Raw genomic sequence first — 17,005 nt, 5'->3', positions numbered from 1 at the left:
CTCTTCTGTGGAACCAGCTTCCAGTTTGGATTCAGGAGACAGACACTATCTCTACTTTCAAGATTAGGCTTCAAACTTTCCTTTTTGCTAAAGCATATAGTTAGGGCTGGACCAGGTGACCCTGAATCCTCCCTTAGTTATGCTGCAATAGACGTAGGCTGCCGGGGGATTCCCATGATGCATTGGGTGTTTCTTCTTCACTCACTATGTGTTAACAGACCTCTCTGCATTGAATCATATCTGTTATTAACCTCTGTCTCTCTTCCACAGCATGTCTTTATCCTGTCTTCCTTCTCTCACCCCAACCAATCACAGCAGATGGCCCCGCCCCTCCCTGAGCCTGGTTCTGCCGGAGGTTTCTTCCTGTTAAAAGGGAGTTTTTCCTTCCCACTGTCGCCAAAGTGCTTTCATGGACTCATATGATTGTTGGGGGTTTTCAGTATAAAGCACCTTGAGGAGACTGCTGCTGTGATTTGGTGCTGTATAAATAAAAAAAATTTTCATCATCATTGTGTGAAATTGCAAATGACTGATAAATGTGTTTTGGTCAAATTGAGACATTCTGATCTGTGTGGTGTTCCTTAAAACTACTGTAAGTTTCTAGGGGGTCTATTATTAGGTTTCCTGAAGAATTATCCTAATTGCTGTCTCAGACTGTGATGTCTGAGTTCTCCGTGCTCATTGCCAGCCTTTTCTCCTTGATTGTAATAAGATGTTTTGAGCCAGAGCGAGCTTTTTCTCCGCTTTGTCAGTGGGTAACTTGTTATATTTTGCTGTCAAAAGAAGTAAGTTGATTTGAGTAGTTGTAGTCTTTATTTTTAATAAGCTGAAGTTCCAAGAGTTTAATCTGTTTTCCTGAAATTTCCATTTCATTTTTTCTCTTTAAATGTTGGAGCTTGTAAAGCTGATTAATTCTCCTCTCCTCCCAGCTTATGTTGGTACTAGTTTGGCCAGTATTTGATCCAAAATCGATGCTGTTCTGGTTTTAACGTATGTAATAAATTCAGCGTTTTGTTCCGTCTATATAAATGGTCTGATTCTTATAGAGTGCTTTTCTGCTCTCCTGGAGTACTCAAAGCGCTCTATACAACATGCCTCATTCATGCATTCACAAGTGCAAACTCATCTACAGTCACAGTCCGATGAGCGCATCAGAGGGCAGCTTGGGGTCAGTATCTTGCCCAAGGATATCTGACATGCAGACCGGGGAAGCCAAGGATCGAACCACCAGCCTTCTAATCAGTAGATGATCTGCTCTTCCACCTGAGCCACAGCCACCCACCCGTAAATGCTAACAGACAGGACCATGGTCACTTATAACTATACAGCTGTGCCAGCAGTTTTTCATTTGTGATAACAGCTCTCTTGACACAGGGAAGTAATCTATGGGGGAGCAAGTTTTTAATGTACTATAGTGACACGAGTATTCCACTTTTCCAGGATTCGGTTCATGCCACACCTCGACCAGGCAGTTTGCTCCATTGCTTTTGCTAATTCGCCACTGCTGCTCTCCAGACGTTCTTCAGGTTCTTCTGTCTGCAGGCGGCGGCGCTCTACTTTCTGCTCGATCTCTCAAACTGGTGTGTTGTGACACAGGTGGTCATCTCACCCATTTTACCAATGCTGTCAATGCTGGACTTAAACTGCGAGCCAAGCGTCCTCAACTCTCTTAACGCTACCTTCAGTTCCACCATCCTGTTAGTAGCACCTTCATGTTGTTGTTCCTCTGAAGGAATTTTGGGGGGTTTGCGAGCTTTGACATAGCTCGGCTTACTTTGGTGTGGTTAGTTGAAAGTTTCAAGGTCATGCTGAGCCTCCAAGCTGTGCCCGTGTCGTTCCACGCTAAGTATCCCTGACAGGATTTGTTTCCCATGCGTTGCGAGCGGGCTTTCCAAATCAGGGACAAATGGCATCCATCATTCTTGATTTTCAGTTAACAAACACTTCTTATAGTGACTAACTACTCCTGAAGTTTTGGAGCTCTTTGGAGCTGCAGTCCCCAACCCCCAGGCCATGGACCGGGCCACGAAAGCTGAACTTGGTTGGCTATGGTTTTTAAGGTTTTTATCATTAACTTGGTTCCCTGGGTCTTTTCACGTGTGTTATGAATAAATCTTTTTTGGTACCGGTACTGGTTTTATTTTGTTGTATTTATCCGCGACACCTTAAAGGCCGGTCTGTGAAAATACTGTCGGATTTAAACCGGTCCGTAATGCAAAAAAGGTTGGGCACCGCTGGTTTAGACCGTTTCAGTGGGATCCAAATAATTATCAGCCAAACTGTCCTGTTTTTGTTTTTTAATTTATCCCGTCCGATAACAGGTGAGAACAATAAATGTATAATTTTCTGTTGTAACCCACAGACTGAACGACAGTGTAACGACACTCATCTTTCACCTTTTCACTAAAGTCAAACGTCACTTCCACCTCTAGTTGGTTGTAATGGAGGCGGAGTCAGCTGGGTCCACTCTCCCTGCCCAGCGCGTGCTAGATCCCGTCGGGGATAGCCACCGTGGTACGACACCCCCGCATGTAGAGAAACTTTTAACATGAAATTTTGAGTCACAAAGACAGAAAAGAAAATGTTATTTCCATGTAACTGTCATGCTGCGTTAAACAAATGTGACAAGTTTTATCACGAATACAAAAATATGAAATAAATAAATTTGCAGATGGTACTCGAATTATAACTCCCAAAGTCATTTTGTTCAGTATGTGCGTGACTTTGATTTCAACCTACTCTACCTACAGTTTCAAGTAGATCTTAAACTGAACCGGCAGCTTGTATCACTTCATCGGGTCTTTCAGCATCATCGTCGGCTCCACATGTACATCCATAATGTACACGTGCAGCGCTGCACCTTCAATCATTATAATGCGAACATTTGTGGAAACACAAAAAGGCTCATCAGTTTGTTTTATTTGAAAAAGATGAAGAAAGATTTTCTCTCCTCTGTGTGCTTCAGGGTTCAACATGAAACCTCTTTATTCACAGAGACCTGACTGTCATGAAAAGTCTGCAGGCAGCCAGAACTCACGGCACACCTGTTCTCAGGTTAAAGTTTTCACCCTGCGCTTTAACTCATCAATGATTGCTTTCTTGAGAGGAATGTCTTTCATCACATAATCAATGAGGCCCTCTACAGTTTCCCATTTCAGATGAACTAAAATAGCCATGACTGATTTAAGGAGCTCGTCCAATTGAGCAGGAGGCATCTCGCGCAGGATCTGAGGCAGAGGCTTGAAATCGTCACTGGTCTTCCAGCTGTAGATGCCTCCGATGGCTGCACCTGGAAGACAAGAGGGTGGATGGAGAGTCACATATGTTGCTTTAGGAGCTGTTTCTCTTCATTCCTCACCATGGAAATGGCCGCTGTGTCGATTCGTGTTATATTTTTGACGGATTATTTGAATCAAGTTTCCAGTTAGAAATATTTCTGCCTGTCTTGAAGAGGATGTTGTAATAGTAATTTTACAATGTATGTTGAAGAGATATTACTGCCCTCTGTTGGTGTGTCTGTGCATTACAAGCAATAAAAGGTGTTCGTTAAAAACATCAGAGGAGACTGAGAGTAAATTATATCTGATGGGACTGAGGTTCAAGTTCATCGCATGACTGCTAAAATGCTTCGGTCCCCTCAACTCCACAAAGCTTCAAAGAATTTTCACTTCATTGCAACTTATGTGTTGGTTTGGTTCAACAGTTCCCAGCAGAGAGCAGAGTGATGGAGACTCAAAGTTTACCGCTCACAGTTTGCTGATCTGCACTTAAATGGACAAAAAGTTCACGTACAGCAGTTTATATTTTTGAAGTTGAGAAGTTAAAGCTCTGTGTGAGGGATCGTTTCCTCCCAATTCCACATATTTTTTGAACATGGCAGTCTATCAGTCCAATAACCCAATAAAATAAAAAATCTGATTGATTTTGTCCAAGTTCTCACTGTGTCCTCGATTCTTTCATTTCATTTGGCCCGATCATCAGCTGCTTTAATGTCTGCTTCACAAATGGATAATTGATGTACTCACCCACAGCAAACCCCGGAGGTCCACCAACCAGCCCACCAACAACCGCACATCCTCCGGTCTTAATTCCTCCTTTCACCGAGTTCTTCATGGTGACCTTGAGATCTGGCTCAGACCATAATTTGTCGAGCAGTTGTTGGAGATCTTTTTTTATTTTGTCGTTCATCTTACTGATGAAGTATTTGGGTAAAATTCTGTCAGTTTCTGCCTGGATGTAACTGTGATGTAATTTTACTGTCAGAACAAATTCAGTTTTATTCATAAAGCAGCAAATCACATCAGGCCTGTAAGGTCCAAGCAGCAGACGTTCAGTCTAATATTTAATCAGAAGAAAAATATTCAGATTTATTTGTAATCATTGATAATATTTTTGACTGTTAAGTTGATTCATGTCGCGAACTTTTAAAAAGCACTCCTGACTCGTCCACAGCAGTGAAAGTTAAAATAAGCTAATATAGACGACATGGATCAGCTGGTGCGATCAACAATGACTGATCAAGTTTAAGTGACAAGTAGCAGAAAGACAGAAAAGCTGTAATGATCTATGTTTCTTACCTTTGCTGTCCTGAGAGGAATGAAGCACGAGCACAAACACACACCTTTATAGCAGGTGTGTGTTTGTGTGTGAGGTGTCAGTGTGTGAGTTTCAGTTTCATTATTTCCATCATACAACTATGAATACTGCAATACTTTCATCAGTGACTGCAAAATGTCTGAAATGATTTGAAGCTTTGTAGTTTGAGCTCAGGAGCTCTGTTGGCCTTTTGGCTGCCCCTCCCTCAGCCTCCACTCCAGGTGCTGCTCATGAGCATCGTCTGATTGTTGGGTTCAAATTCAAATTCAAATTCAAATTTTATTTGTCACGTACACAGTCATACACAGTACGATATGTAGTGAAATGCTTGGACAACTGCTCGTGACCTAAAGAAAACAAAAAAGGAAAAGGCTATGAATAAGATAGGAAATAAATATGAAAAATTAAAAAGGGTAAATTTAACTAGGAAGGAATAAAATATAAATTAAGGTTAAAAATGAAATAACTGTACAACACAAATTAGAATGAAGGGTAAATTTAACTGGGAAGAATAAGATAAAATATATAAATTAAAGTTGAAAATAAAATAACTGTACAACAAAATACACAATATAGAACTATATAAGAATGTATGAAGAAATCTAAATATAAATAAATATATACACAATAACAGCAGCTGTACAAGTATTAACTGGAAATGAAGAATATAGTGACCAGTGTTGTGCAAAACCAAAGTCCAGAAAGTCCAGTGTGTGTGTAAGAACCATATGTGTGGGTCAGTACTGTGTGGTGGTGTGATTGAGAGACCGTATCGCCTGCGGGAAGAAGCTCCTCCTCAGTCTCTCTGTGTTGGTCTTCAGGGAGCGGAATCGCTTTCCTGACCTCAACAGAGAGAACAGTCTGTTGTTGGGATGGCTGAGGTCCTTCACCATCTTCCTGGCCTTGGTCCAGCACCGCCTGCTGTAGATTGAGTGCAGGTCAGGGAGCTCGGAGCGGATGGTGCGCTCAGCTGACCGCACAACCCTCTGTAGAGCTCGTCTGTCCTGCATGGTGCTGTTCCCGAACCAGGTTAAGATGTTTCCCGCCAGGATGCTCTCTATGGTGCACGAGTAAAAGTTCCTGAGCACCTTGGAGGGCAGTTGGAAGTCTCTCAAGCGTCTGAGGTGGTAGAGACGCTGTCGGGCCTTTTTCACCACGGTGTTGATGTGACAGGACCATGACAGGTCCTGCGTGATGTGAACTCCGAGGTATTTGAAGCTGTCCACTCTCTCCACTGGGCACTCATTGATGACGGGGGTCTGGTAGTTCCTCTCCTGCTTAGTGCTGAAGTCCACTATCAGCTCCTTTGTCTTACTGACGTTTAGAAGGAGGTTGTTCCTCTGGCACCAGTTCTCCAGATTCCTAATCTCCTTCAGGTAGGCCATCTCGTTGTTATCAGAGATCAGGCCCACCACGACGGTGTCGTCAGCAAACTTGATGATGGTGGTGGAGCTGGTAGTGGCCACACAGTCATATGTGTACAGAGAGTACAGCAGGGGGCTCAGAACACACCCCTGGGGGGCTCCAGTGCTGAGAGTGGTGGAGGCTGAGACATGTCCGCCCATCCTTACTGCCTGTGGTCTGCCAGTTAGGAAGTTGGAGATCCACTGACACATAGATGAGCTGAGTCCCAGATGCTCCAGCTTGGTGGTGAGTGTGGAGGGAATTATGGTGTTAAATGCAGAGCTGTAGTCTATGAAGAGCATTTTAACATAATTCCCCCTTCTAGTGTCCAAGTGAGTGAGTGATGTGTGGAGGAGATGAGAGATGGCATCGTCTGTGGAACGATTTGGACGGTAAGCGAACTGTAGTGGGTCCAGTGTGTCTGGTAGTGAAGAAATGATGAAGTCTCTGACCAGGCGTTCAAAGCACTTCATCACTACTGAGGTGAGGGCTACAGGGCGATAGTCATTGAGAGAAGCAGGGTGGGGTTTCTTCGGGACAGGAACAATGATGGACTCTTTGAAGCATGTGGGGATCACCGACTGAGATAAAGAGATGTTGAATATCTCAGTGAACACAGGAGCTAGCTGGTATGCGCAGTCTCTTAGGATACGACCTGGGATGCCGTCTGGTCCTGCTGCTTTCCTGGTGTTCACTCTCTTGAAGGCTCTCCTTACTTCATGCTCGGAGATGACGAGCACGTTTCCGGTGCTGGCAGTATCTTCCTGTCTGCAGCCGTTAGCGCCGCTAACACTAGCATTGTTGGAGACCTTAGCTGCAGCCTCGAAGCGAGCATAGAAAGTGTTCAGCTCGTCTGCCAGAGTCACGGCCGCGTTCGTCATACCGGTTGTTGGTGCTTTATAGTCCGTTATTGTCCTTAGTCCCCGCCACAGGCTCCTAGAGTCACTCTGTTGGAGTTGTGACTCTAGTTTCCTCCCGTAGCGCTGCTTCGTCTCTTTCACCGCCCTCCGCACGTTATATGACGCGGCTTTGTACGGGTCCATGTCCCCCGTCGTGAGTCCCGTGTTGTAGGCAGCGGTGCGGGATCTCAGAGCGTTGCGGATGGTTTTATCCACCCACGGCTTCTGGTTGGGAAACGTTGTGATAGTCTTTGTCTCCACGGTATCATCCGCTAGTTTCCCGATGAATCCCACAACCGCTTCCGTAAACACGTTGACGTCATCGTCGGAGCTGTTTCTGAACATGCCCCAGTCTGCGTCATCGAGTGCGTCCTGTAACGCGGCCACCGATTGATCCGTCCAGCGCGCGACCTTCCTCTGAACCGGAACTTCCTGTTTCAGCCTTTGTTTGTATTTTGGCATGAGGAAGATGGCGGCGTGATCAGATTTGCCTTGTAGCCGTCCTTGACCGTAGTGTAGCAGTGGTCCAGTGTCCTTTCACCCCTGGTGGGGCAGGTGATGTGTTGATAAAAGTTCGGCGCTGCGCGTTTGAGGTTGGCGCTATTAAAGTCCCCCGTCACAATAAGCGCAGCGTCCCGGTGTTGTGTCTGGTGCTGTGTGAGTGCCTCATGCAGCTCGCATAAGGCGGTGACCGTGTCCGCTTGTGGTGGAATATAAACGGCACTTACAATGACCGATGTAAATTCCCGAGGTAGATAAAAAGGACGACACATGATGGACAGTAGTTCCAGATTTGGTGTGCAGGAGCGTGTGAGAGGAACAACGTTCGCACTGTTGCACCAGTTGTTGTTCACCATTAAACACACGCCGCCTCCCCTTGACTTCCCCGAGTCCCGTGTCCTGTCCATGCGGTGAACCGAGAAGAACCCGGCCGGCTGGATGGCGTGGTCCGGCACCGCTGGGTTCAGCCATGTCTCGGTGAAGCAGAGGAGATTGCAGTCCCGAATGTCTCTCTGGAACTTTATCCTGGCCCTGAGGTCGTCAAGCTTGTTCTCCAGTGACTGGACGTTGGCGAGCAGGATGCTAGGCAGAGGTGTGCGGTGTGCACGAGCTCTCAGCCTGTTCCTGACCTGTTCCTGTTCCTCTCCAGCGTTGCAGGGTCTTTACAGCCTTACAGTTTAAAGCTGCTGGAGGCGACTGCAGTTGTGAATTGGTGCCGTGCAGTAAAAGTGAAATGAATTTAAAGTTACAGATAAGCACAGATGTGTGCTCAGCTGGATTTCAGCTTCACACCAGGGTCTAAATCCACACTCTTCTGTCGCGCTGACACAAAAACACCTTTTATTCTTCACTTTTTGCTGAATGTTACTGGAGCGGTTTGTCTCGTCTCAGTTTGACAGAAGGATCCAGCACCATCACTCCGCCCTGACATCACTGATGTCGGCTGTTGTCTCTGTGAATGCTGGAAGAACACACTGGGAATTTTTCACTCGCAGACGTCTGCTTTTGTTTGTGGGCTCATTCCAGAGACCAGGTTCAGGTAAATATCTGAGGGTTTTCATCCTGAGATGAAACTCCAGGTTTCTGTTCAGGAACAAGAGCTGACCTAAACTCATCAGCGTCTGAAGATTAAAGCCAAAACTGAAGGTCCTTAAACCTGCACTCTTTTTAACGGTCAGCAGGGGGCGGTGGATAGCACGGCACGTGGTTAAAATAAGAGGCTGGAGGCACAGAGAGCCAGTGCTGATGAACACAAATAAATGATGCAGCTCAGCGGGGGAGATGGATTCAACAGCAGCCTCTGATGGTAACTCTTACAGACTGCTGCGCACAGCCCGGCTTCTTTCACTACAAATGTTGGATGAACACGATCAGAGCCGACTGAAGACTCTGATTGGCTCTTCTGGAACAGAAACAGAAAGAATCTGATAAACCTGCTTTCTGGAGCAGCGCCTGGCATTTACCGGAAACCTGAAGCTCACTCGCCTTCATATTAAACAAGCAAACAAAAACTTTAAGCTCTGACTTGGTGACCAGCATTTTGTTTAGTTCATTCATTCACTGACTAACAGATGAGTTGGTATCATAATCGTTTTTGAGACAATAAGAAATGAAAGTACCCTGATCGAGTCACATCTGTGCCGTGTGCTTCTGAACTGTAGGTGTTTACGGCGTCTCGGTGCTTCCAACAGACGCTCCAAACATCCAAACCTGTGTGATCACGTTACCCACTCTGTGAGGTGTAAGGACCCTGCCAGTGTTCATTAGTGTCTTAATATAAACCCATTTACCATATTAGCACATCGGTTTCATTTCTTCAGGACGTTACTGGACTGGTTTATCTCGTGTTACTCGTACAAACCAAACCGGACCCTTAACACCGGAACAACTGTCACATGTTAGGAATTTTCACTTTCAATGTGAAACGATATTTCACGCCAGCCGACACCTTCGGTTGGATACTTCTTTAGCTTTATACGCACGTCTTTCAGGACTGGTTTTAATGATGTCACAGCGAGACTCCAGGTGCAGCAGTGCAGAGGAACACCTGAGATCCTGAACCCTGAAGCTCACCTACACATAAGTATGAACTTTGGACTTTTACAGTGCAAAGCCAGAGACGCTCTCGTACTATTACTTTGTCATTTTAATGTTGTGTCATAACAGCAAAGCTGTGTCAGGTAAATCACTCCTCCAGTTTAAATGAGCCGCACTGACAGAAGCAGGGATTGGTGCTTTGTGGCCTGTGAGGCCGGGTCAGGACAGGTGTGCCCACCTGTTGGTGCCATACTCTACACCCTTCTGCTGCTGATCAGTGTGCTGTGACCCTTAAGCTGTGATAACCTTTGCATTAAGATATGTGGTCCAGTATTAAAGATGAACAGTCCATAAATATCTTTGTTGGGTCCACGTGACACTAATTCTCTGCAGCAGCTACAAGAGCATCTTCTGTGCAAACTGACGTGGGTCCAGTTTACCTTTCACCTCACTAAGAACACGATCTCTTCTTTAAAGCTATTCATTGCAATGGATTTGTTTTTGGTACAGGACCTTATGAGGACACCCAGGCTACGAGACCAGCGTGGACCATAAGAGATTTGGGACTGGTGTCTAAAGACAAAGCTAAGCTCTTTCCTACGCTCCCACAATCCTACCAGTTAATCCATCAGGCTACCTGCTTCTGTAATACTGACCTTTCTAAAGGTTCCTCCCTGCTCAGACACAAGCTGCTCCATAATGTAGCTCTGTTACCTACTGAAGTCAATATTCCAGCTGCACAGCTTCATAGGAAGTGAGTCAGCTGCAAACATCTGGAGCATCAGCAACAGGACGCAGCAGAGCCAGGACTGCTGCCCTCCTCAGCTCACAGACCATCACAGGCTGATGTTGAAGAAGAGGAAGCATGGAGCTGTCCCACTTTACAGATGTGTCGCTGCCATCAGAGTTTCTCATTTTAAACATTTGATGTGTTTTCTCTCTTCTACTCAGAATAAAATCTGAGTTTATGAGATTTGGTAGAAGCTGATTTCTGATTTGGTGAAAATTGGGTCAAAGTCAACCAAATATGAAGATCAGTAAAAACTTTATATTGCCCACAATCATCAAATTTCACAACAACATACCAGGTCTTCCTCGACAGACACGAGTACCAAGGTTGGCTAAGCCCAAGGTCAATGTTGACCTTTCAATTCAATTTTATTTATACAGATCGCAACAACAGTCGCCTCAAGCTGCTTTACACTGTCAGGTCGACCCTACAATAACACACACAGAGAAACCCAACAATCATATGCCCCCCTATGAGCAGCACTTTGGCGACAGTGGGAAGGAAAAACTCCCTTTTAACAGGAAGAAACCTCCAGCAGAACCAGGCTCAGGGAGGGGCGGGGCCATCTGCTGTGATTGGTTGGAGAGAGAGAAGGAAGACAGGATAAAGACATGCTGTGGAAGAGAGCCAGATTAAATAAGTAGTATGAGAAATGCGTTGTGTGACAGGCGACGCAGAGAGCTGTACAACAGTTTTTATTTGTCCAATGCAACGTCCTGCAGTGTCACAATGATGTCATAACACGCTGCAGTAAAAACATGATAAAAAACATCAGAGGTGTAGTACCAGCCCTCGGTCTTCGGGGGGAGTAATCATTTTACAGTGTACCAGCTGAGCTGTCAGTCATCAAAGCTGCTGAACAAATATTGAATGAAAAGCTTGAAATCTGAGAGCAGCAGCACTCTAAAAAGACCCTGATGCAGAGTGTGCGAATGAGCAGATTTTCTAATCCAGATTAAATTACACGCTGGTCCCATTCAGGGATTAAAAAAGCCAAAGTAACAAAGACATCAGTGCTGCACAAACATTGCTGAGAACTTCGTCTGTGTGAGCTGCGAGACGTCCGTGATTCAGTTCAAAGGTCAGGTCCACGTGGAACCATCCCTCAGTCCTTGTAGCGCACCTCCGCTTTCAGCTCCTTGGTGACGTAGCTAATTAAGGCAGCAGCGACCTGCTGCTGGAGGGTGGAGTTCCCCATCACGAGCGAGACGAGCTGGGCCGCGTCCGTCCAGTCCAGGTTCCCCAAGACGGCCGTGATGGACTCGTAGAGCTGCCTCTGCTGCGGGGGAGGCAGCTCCATCAGGATCTGAGGCAGAGGTCTGAACTGCCCGCTGGTCAGCCAGCTGCCCAGGAGACCGCCGACGGCGCCGCCTGACAGACACGCAGAAGAAGAACACCAGCGCGTCAGAGGCGCACACACAGGCGTAAACAGGCTTAAGTAACAGCTGTGGCCGAGGTCAGCGACGTCCAACTTTAAACGTCTAAAGCTTTAAACACAGGCTGTTCACATCAATACATTTATTGATTGATTATATTATATCTATTATGGAAAAGATCAGAGCGTGTTAAGGCGTGTGCTTTCAGCCCATGCATGTGAGCACCTGTGAGGACATAAAGCCTCCTGGTGGACAAACTTGTGACTCCCTTGTTGAATTATGGGCTTCGCCAGAGTTTCAGAAAACTTGACCTCTGACCTTGACCTCTTATCAAATGAGATGTTAGTACACGCACCCGTGCTGTGAATTTTAAACTCTGCGTCGCCTCGTTCTCAAGTTATCAGATTTACAAACTTTGGTGACCAAAGTGCGTCTGTGTTTCCATCAATGCAAACGACTAAATTCAGCGTGTGGTTAAAAGTAATCGTCACACATGTGAAACGGCTCTGCCTTCACTGAGGTCGTTTACCTGTTCGTTCACACAGGTGTGCTTTAACTCTCCTGTCGGCCACACAAAGCGATTTACATAACGCCAGAGGCCTTTCAAGATGGCTGCTGTGTGGGGAGGACTTTGCTGGTCCAGGTTACTGAGGCTGCCCGCGTGACGATCACTGCAGCAACTAAAGCCTCCAAACGTCTTCTTACCTGCAGTTACTGCAGAGGACTCGAACCTGCTCGTGTTTACTGCCTTCTACCACAAAAAGCACAAATCCTCAGAGCGTGTTATTACTCTGACAGCTGTGGCAAACACGCGGCCTCGTCCACAGTCAGGTTTAAACCGACAAACTCAAACCCAGCGTCCTCCTCTGTTTCCTTTTATGTCTTTTTATCTCCTTCTGCTGAATCAGCAGATTTAATTCCTCCTCCTGCTTCTTCTACTTACCGACAGCGATCCCCGGAGGTCCGCCGAGCAGCCCGCCCACAAACGCAGATCCTCCCGCCACCATCGCCCCTTTGGTGGAGTTCTTCACGGCGACCTTGATCTCCTCGTGAGCCGACACTTCACAGCACAAACGCATGACGTCGTCCATCCGGGCGGGCATCTCTGCGACTCCACGTGGTGTCTTTCCTGAAAACAAGGTTCAAAAATGAAGAGGAGTGTAAGTAGTTATTCCTTACACAGCGACGCACACCTGGGACAGGTGAGCTGCCAGCGTCACAGTTTCACAGGTAAATCTGCTGTTAGCGTGTCGCAGCTGTCACATCTTTAATCGCATTTCTGTGGTTGCTGCATCATTGATGCAACAGTGTGTGAGCTCCGTGAGAGAGGCAGCGGTGACTAACGTCACACACAGCGTGTCACAGTAACACACGCGTGTGCGACACGAGGTCATGTGTGTACTGACTCCGTGTCTATCTGCGACCACACAAACCACCCAACCCGAGCCTACGCTGCTCAGCGGTTGCGATTTCTCTCGCGTCTCCTTCTCTTCCTTCTGCTCCGCCTCCACCTTTCCCAGCATCCACCTGTGCCAAATGTGCAGCTGTATGATGACGCATGAATAGAAATAACATACAGTAGAAATGCAGCACAGACACAAAAGTGGAAGCAGCACGTCTGACCCTAAAATAAAAACCAGTTTCAGTTTTCCATCAGCTGCTGACTGTGACATGTAACAAAGAAAAGTGAGATTCAAAGAGCAGAGTGTCATCCACCTTCAGCCTGTTTGCATAAAACTGTCACGCACACGCGAGGCACGGAAAGGACCACAGCTTGGTTTCACTTTTACTTTCCAACACAGCCTGAAACCATCAGACGGCCTGTGATCATTATAATTACTCGAATAAACCACATCCACGGCCCTGCTGCGTTATCTTTCGTGTTTCTTAGGGGGCTGTCAGAGCTCCGGGTTCAGGACAGGCTCCGTGTAAACGCGTCGGGCACAATCACAGCAGTTGGACTTAAATTAGACGGTTTCTGAGCGGAGTTTGGTGGGACGGGCTCGGCAGTGACAGGTGTAGCACACCGGCAAACAACAAGTAACTACAGAGTCAGGACGTGAACATCAGCTGCTCTGTCTGACTCACAGAGTCGGATAATCTGAACCGGTTGGATTCAACTGCGAACTCGGGACTTTTTTTTTACCGACCACTCAGACTCGTTCCCCTCTCTGTGTGAGGCTGCAGAGGTCAAAGGTCACACAGCTGATCGGAACACATTCTGCTTACCTTCAGTCCGTCACTGTCCGCAAACTGTAGACAACTTCCGGCTCTGCAGATCAATGAAGGAGAAAACACACGAGCCTGTTTGATTCTTCTTCGCTGAACACAAACCGGAGAAACGGAGAGAAGACGGTCCGGTGCGCCGGTCCGCTCAGGAACTCACGTTAAAACACTCACGCTCTAATCTCACTCTACTTTTGTTTAACGAACGCATGCGCACAAAGTTTGATACGCTCAAAGAGCACATGCGCACTAAACAAGCCGGAGACCGGAGAAACTTCAAAAAAAGTTTCTACACGGAGAGTTCTGATTGGTCGCTGCAGCTCGCTACGTCACCCAAGCCTCCACATTGGTCGCTTGAATTAAAAAGAAAAAAGAACTAAATTCTTTCTTCGTGTTTTGAAAGTCAGCTCGGTTCATTTCCAGCATCCTGCAGCGCGCTGTGGTCGTTTCTGTATATAAGGATTTAGATTGTTTTGATATTGTGGTATATTGTTCATTGTGTTGCTCGTATGTTGTGTTTTAAATTGTTGTGCACTTCGCTCTGTCCTTCACATTTTACTTTATTAAATATTATGATATTTAATTATCTGCTTGATTTTCTTATTGTATTCATTCTGTTTAGCTTTGACCTCCTTCGGCTGTTTGTTTGGTCGGATGTTACCGAACTTCAGACCAGAGGACGTTTCTGTGTTTTATGTTTGACTCATTTCTTCTTCTTCTGCTGAATCGAAGAAAAATGAAGTAAATCGGACCGCTGTGTCCTCACCTGCAGTACCTGCGGCTGCCACCAGGAGGCGCCGCCCCCTTTGTTTTAATATGTGAAGCGTTTGTTTCATTGAAGCTGCGTCCCACACACGCCCCGAGTGGGGTGAATGTGGGACTCGGGACCTTGTAGCTGTCACAAACATTCATATCTGATCCTGCGTCTGAATCCTGTTTGTCTTGTTTCCTGTCTGAGAGCAGAGGGACTATTTAACCTCCTCGCATCCTAATATCACCGTTTCATAAAGAGAAACAGAGCCCGGTCCAAGCACCGGCACAGCGAGCTGGAGCAGCCTCCGCGTCCATCACTGACATGTTTACATTTATGCTATTTGCATCTTTATTTCACGCTTTCTTCCTATTTTTACTTCCTGTTGCGTCACACTGCCACAAAGACGTTACCCTCATCCGTGTTTGTGATTGCTGAGCTCCAGATCGCTGAGCGCGCGGGTTAACCCAGCGAGCAGATAACCTGCTTCCGGTGACCTCTGACCCTGACCGGTACGCTGAGGAGTGACCTCAGGCCTGCCGGGTCTGCCCGGCTGAACTCGGCTCAGTGCGAGGATCGGGGCAGGGGGCGGGGCTTTGTTTGTTTACGTGTGATGCAGTGAGATACGCTCCGCCTGATTGGGTGGATTTTGGTGACGTTTGAGGCAGCGGGGGAGGAGCCTGTGTGAGATAAACAACCTGTGGATGAAAACAAGCACAGAGAGAACCGGAAGCTTCAAAGCAGCGAAAACATCGACTTATCGGAGCAGGTGGGTCTGAATCTTTAGTTACACCCACGCGTGACCTTTGACCTGCACGCGGTTAGTGTTAGAGTCTCTGTTCCGCCGTACCTGAGCACGGGCAGGGTGCTTGTTCCAGCTGGAGGTACACGGAGTCCTGCCGAGGTCTGTTTCTCACGCACGCACAGAGGCGCGTGTCTGTTAGTGAGTGCGTGCACTTCTGTTGTGTTTCACGCGCAGATGTTTCTGTAAACACGATGAAGCTGAGGGTCACGTGATGAAGCGGAGCTGCAGTCAACATGTGAGCAGGACAAACGCACAGGAACAACGGTTCTCAGTTTAATAGAAAATAAAGTTTTATTATTTTAAGATCTTATAAACTGCAGTTGAGCAGTAATGTGGAAACAGGAGGTGAAAGGTCACGACCCGGCTTCCTGTCTTTGTGGAACATCACCTGGGGTCAAGCTGCTCAGGTTTCTGAGGCCTCGGCGTCATGAGGGAAGCTTTTTACCTGTGATGATCTCACCTGTGTGCTGCTCTTTATCCACAGGTGCTGTCAGAAACGTCGGGATGATCGGAAAGATTCTTGCTCAGCTTATCGGGAATGCCAGCGAGGACCAGGAGTCAGCAGGAGAAGAACACGAGACGCTGCGGGAGTTCGAGGACGAGGGCTGGGTCATCGTTACCCTGCCAGGTGAGAAAGTCAACCTGCTTCAGGTGTACACGCTGCAGCGCCGATGCTTCTAAACATCTCTGATCCTCATGCAGAGGACGGGCTTCTGTCGGCTCCAGACGGGGACCTCCTCGAGAACCTGCTGATCGAACACCCGAGCATGTCCGTCTACCAGATGAGACGCGGGGTGGGTGGAGCCGAGGAGGAGGAGCCGGGCTCTGATGAAGAGGAAACCTCAAGGTTATGATGCTGACGATGCTTTCATTCAGATAATCTGAAACCAGTTTTACAAACACAGAAGAAGACAGCAGGGCAGGTGGGCGTGGTTTATAATGTGGCTTCCTGTGTGTCTCTCCAGGCCTGTGGCGGTAAGGCGGCATGTATCCTGGCGTCTCGCCGCCTGGGGGCTTCCTCTGCCGTACAACATCCAGCTGCCGGCGGCGCAGCGTGCCAGGAGCCGTGCTGAAGGCAGGAAGCTGAGCCGCGGCGCCCTTCACAGGCAGAACCTCACCAAGACGCGCTTCTGCCCTGCAGAGCGGCGCTACGGACACTTCAAGCAGCCCTGCCAGCGTCTCTACAACTACTGACTCCAATATCGGCGCCGCTCAGGCTTCACCTCGCCATTACATCACGTGACATTCACCACTTCCTGTGCAGTAATCAAACAGCTGAAAGAACCACACGTTTTTCATTCTTCTGTAAACTTTATTGTCAGCAGGGCGAGCGCCGCGCGGCAGAACAGTCACTGCTCAGATTAATGTTGATGATGTCAGAGCTTCGTGCTCTGTCGCCGTGTTCAAATCTGTCATTTTGGCGGCTTCGCTCTTCTTCTTCTGCGTGTTAAAGTGTGTGATGAGTTGACCTCTTGACCTTTGCAGCGTTCCTGCTGCTTTTCTACTTTTTATTTGACACAAATGTGAGATTTTAATTTTTATTTGTGTGTATTTATAAAATGTTTTAAAAAAGCAAAATAAAGTTTTTGAGATTTTCTAAAGCTGCGGTCTGCGTGTCTT

The 17,005-nt window shown here is 47.1% G+C and overlaps 3 protein-coding genes across 4 annotated transcripts; 1 reads left to right on the top strand and 2 right to left on the bottom strand.

Annotated features, from left to right (window-relative positions):
- Nucleotides 1–3,050: 3,050 nt before the first annotated feature.
- Nucleotides 3,051–4,113, bottom strand: LOC146718043 (protein C19orf12-like). Its single transcript, XM_085464572.1, has 2 exons — nucleotides 4,026–4,113; nucleotides 3,051–3,289 (listed from the first exon to the last, which is right to left on the bottom strand). Exons 1-2 carry the CDS (start codon nucleotides 4,111–4,113, stop codon nucleotides 3,051–3,053), a joined length of 327 nt encoding a protein of 108 aa, XP_085320698.1.
- Nucleotides 4,114–10,901: 6,788 nt separating this feature from the next.
- On the bottom strand, nucleotides 10,902–15,160 carry LOC146718042 (protein C19orf12 homolog). Of its 2 annotated transcripts, none has more exons than XM_085465092.1 (3): nucleotides 14,994–15,160; nucleotides 12,547–12,732; nucleotides 10,902–11,598 (listed from the first exon to the last, which is right to left on the bottom strand). In XM_085465092.1, the coding sequence occupies exons 2-3, from the start codon at nucleotides 12,704–12,706 to the stop codon at nucleotides 11,333–11,335; spliced, it is 426 nt and encodes a 141-aa protein (XP_085321218.1). In that variant the 5' UTR covers nucleotides 12,707–12,732; nucleotides 14,994–15,160; the 3' UTR covers nucleotides 10,902–11,332. The 2 variants fall into 2 exon arrangements, with proteins under 2 accessions (XP_085321218.1, XP_085321153.1); XM_085465027.1 differs by lacking the exon at nucleotides 14,994–15,160 and adding an exon at nucleotides 13,833–14,949.
- Nucleotides 15,161–15,889: 729 nt separating this feature from the next.
- On the top strand, nucleotides 15,890–16,986 carry LOC146718041 (tumor protein p53-inducible nuclear protein 1). The gene is made up of 3 exons (XM_085464924.1): nucleotides 15,890–16,013; nucleotides 16,088–16,232; nucleotides 16,351–16,986. Exons 1-3 carry the CDS (start codon nucleotides 15,890–15,892, stop codon nucleotides 16,577–16,579), a joined length of 498 nt encoding a protein of 165 aa, XP_085321050.1. The 3' UTR covers nucleotides 16,580–16,986.
- Nucleotides 16,987–17,005: the final 19 nt, after the last annotated feature.

Source organism: Copadichromis virginalis, linkage group LG1 (assembly GCF_057382275.1).
Source record: "Copadichromis virginalis isolate Kocher_CV1m ecotype Utaka linkage group LG1, C_Virginalis_male_GT1.1, whole genome shotgun sequence".
NCBI classification, from domain to species: Eukaryota; Metazoa; Chordata; class Actinopteri; order Cichliformes; family Cichlidae; genus Copadichromis; species Copadichromis virginalis.
Note: the sequence above shows the minus strand (reverse complement) of the source record. Positions and strands in the feature narration are given on the sequence as shown.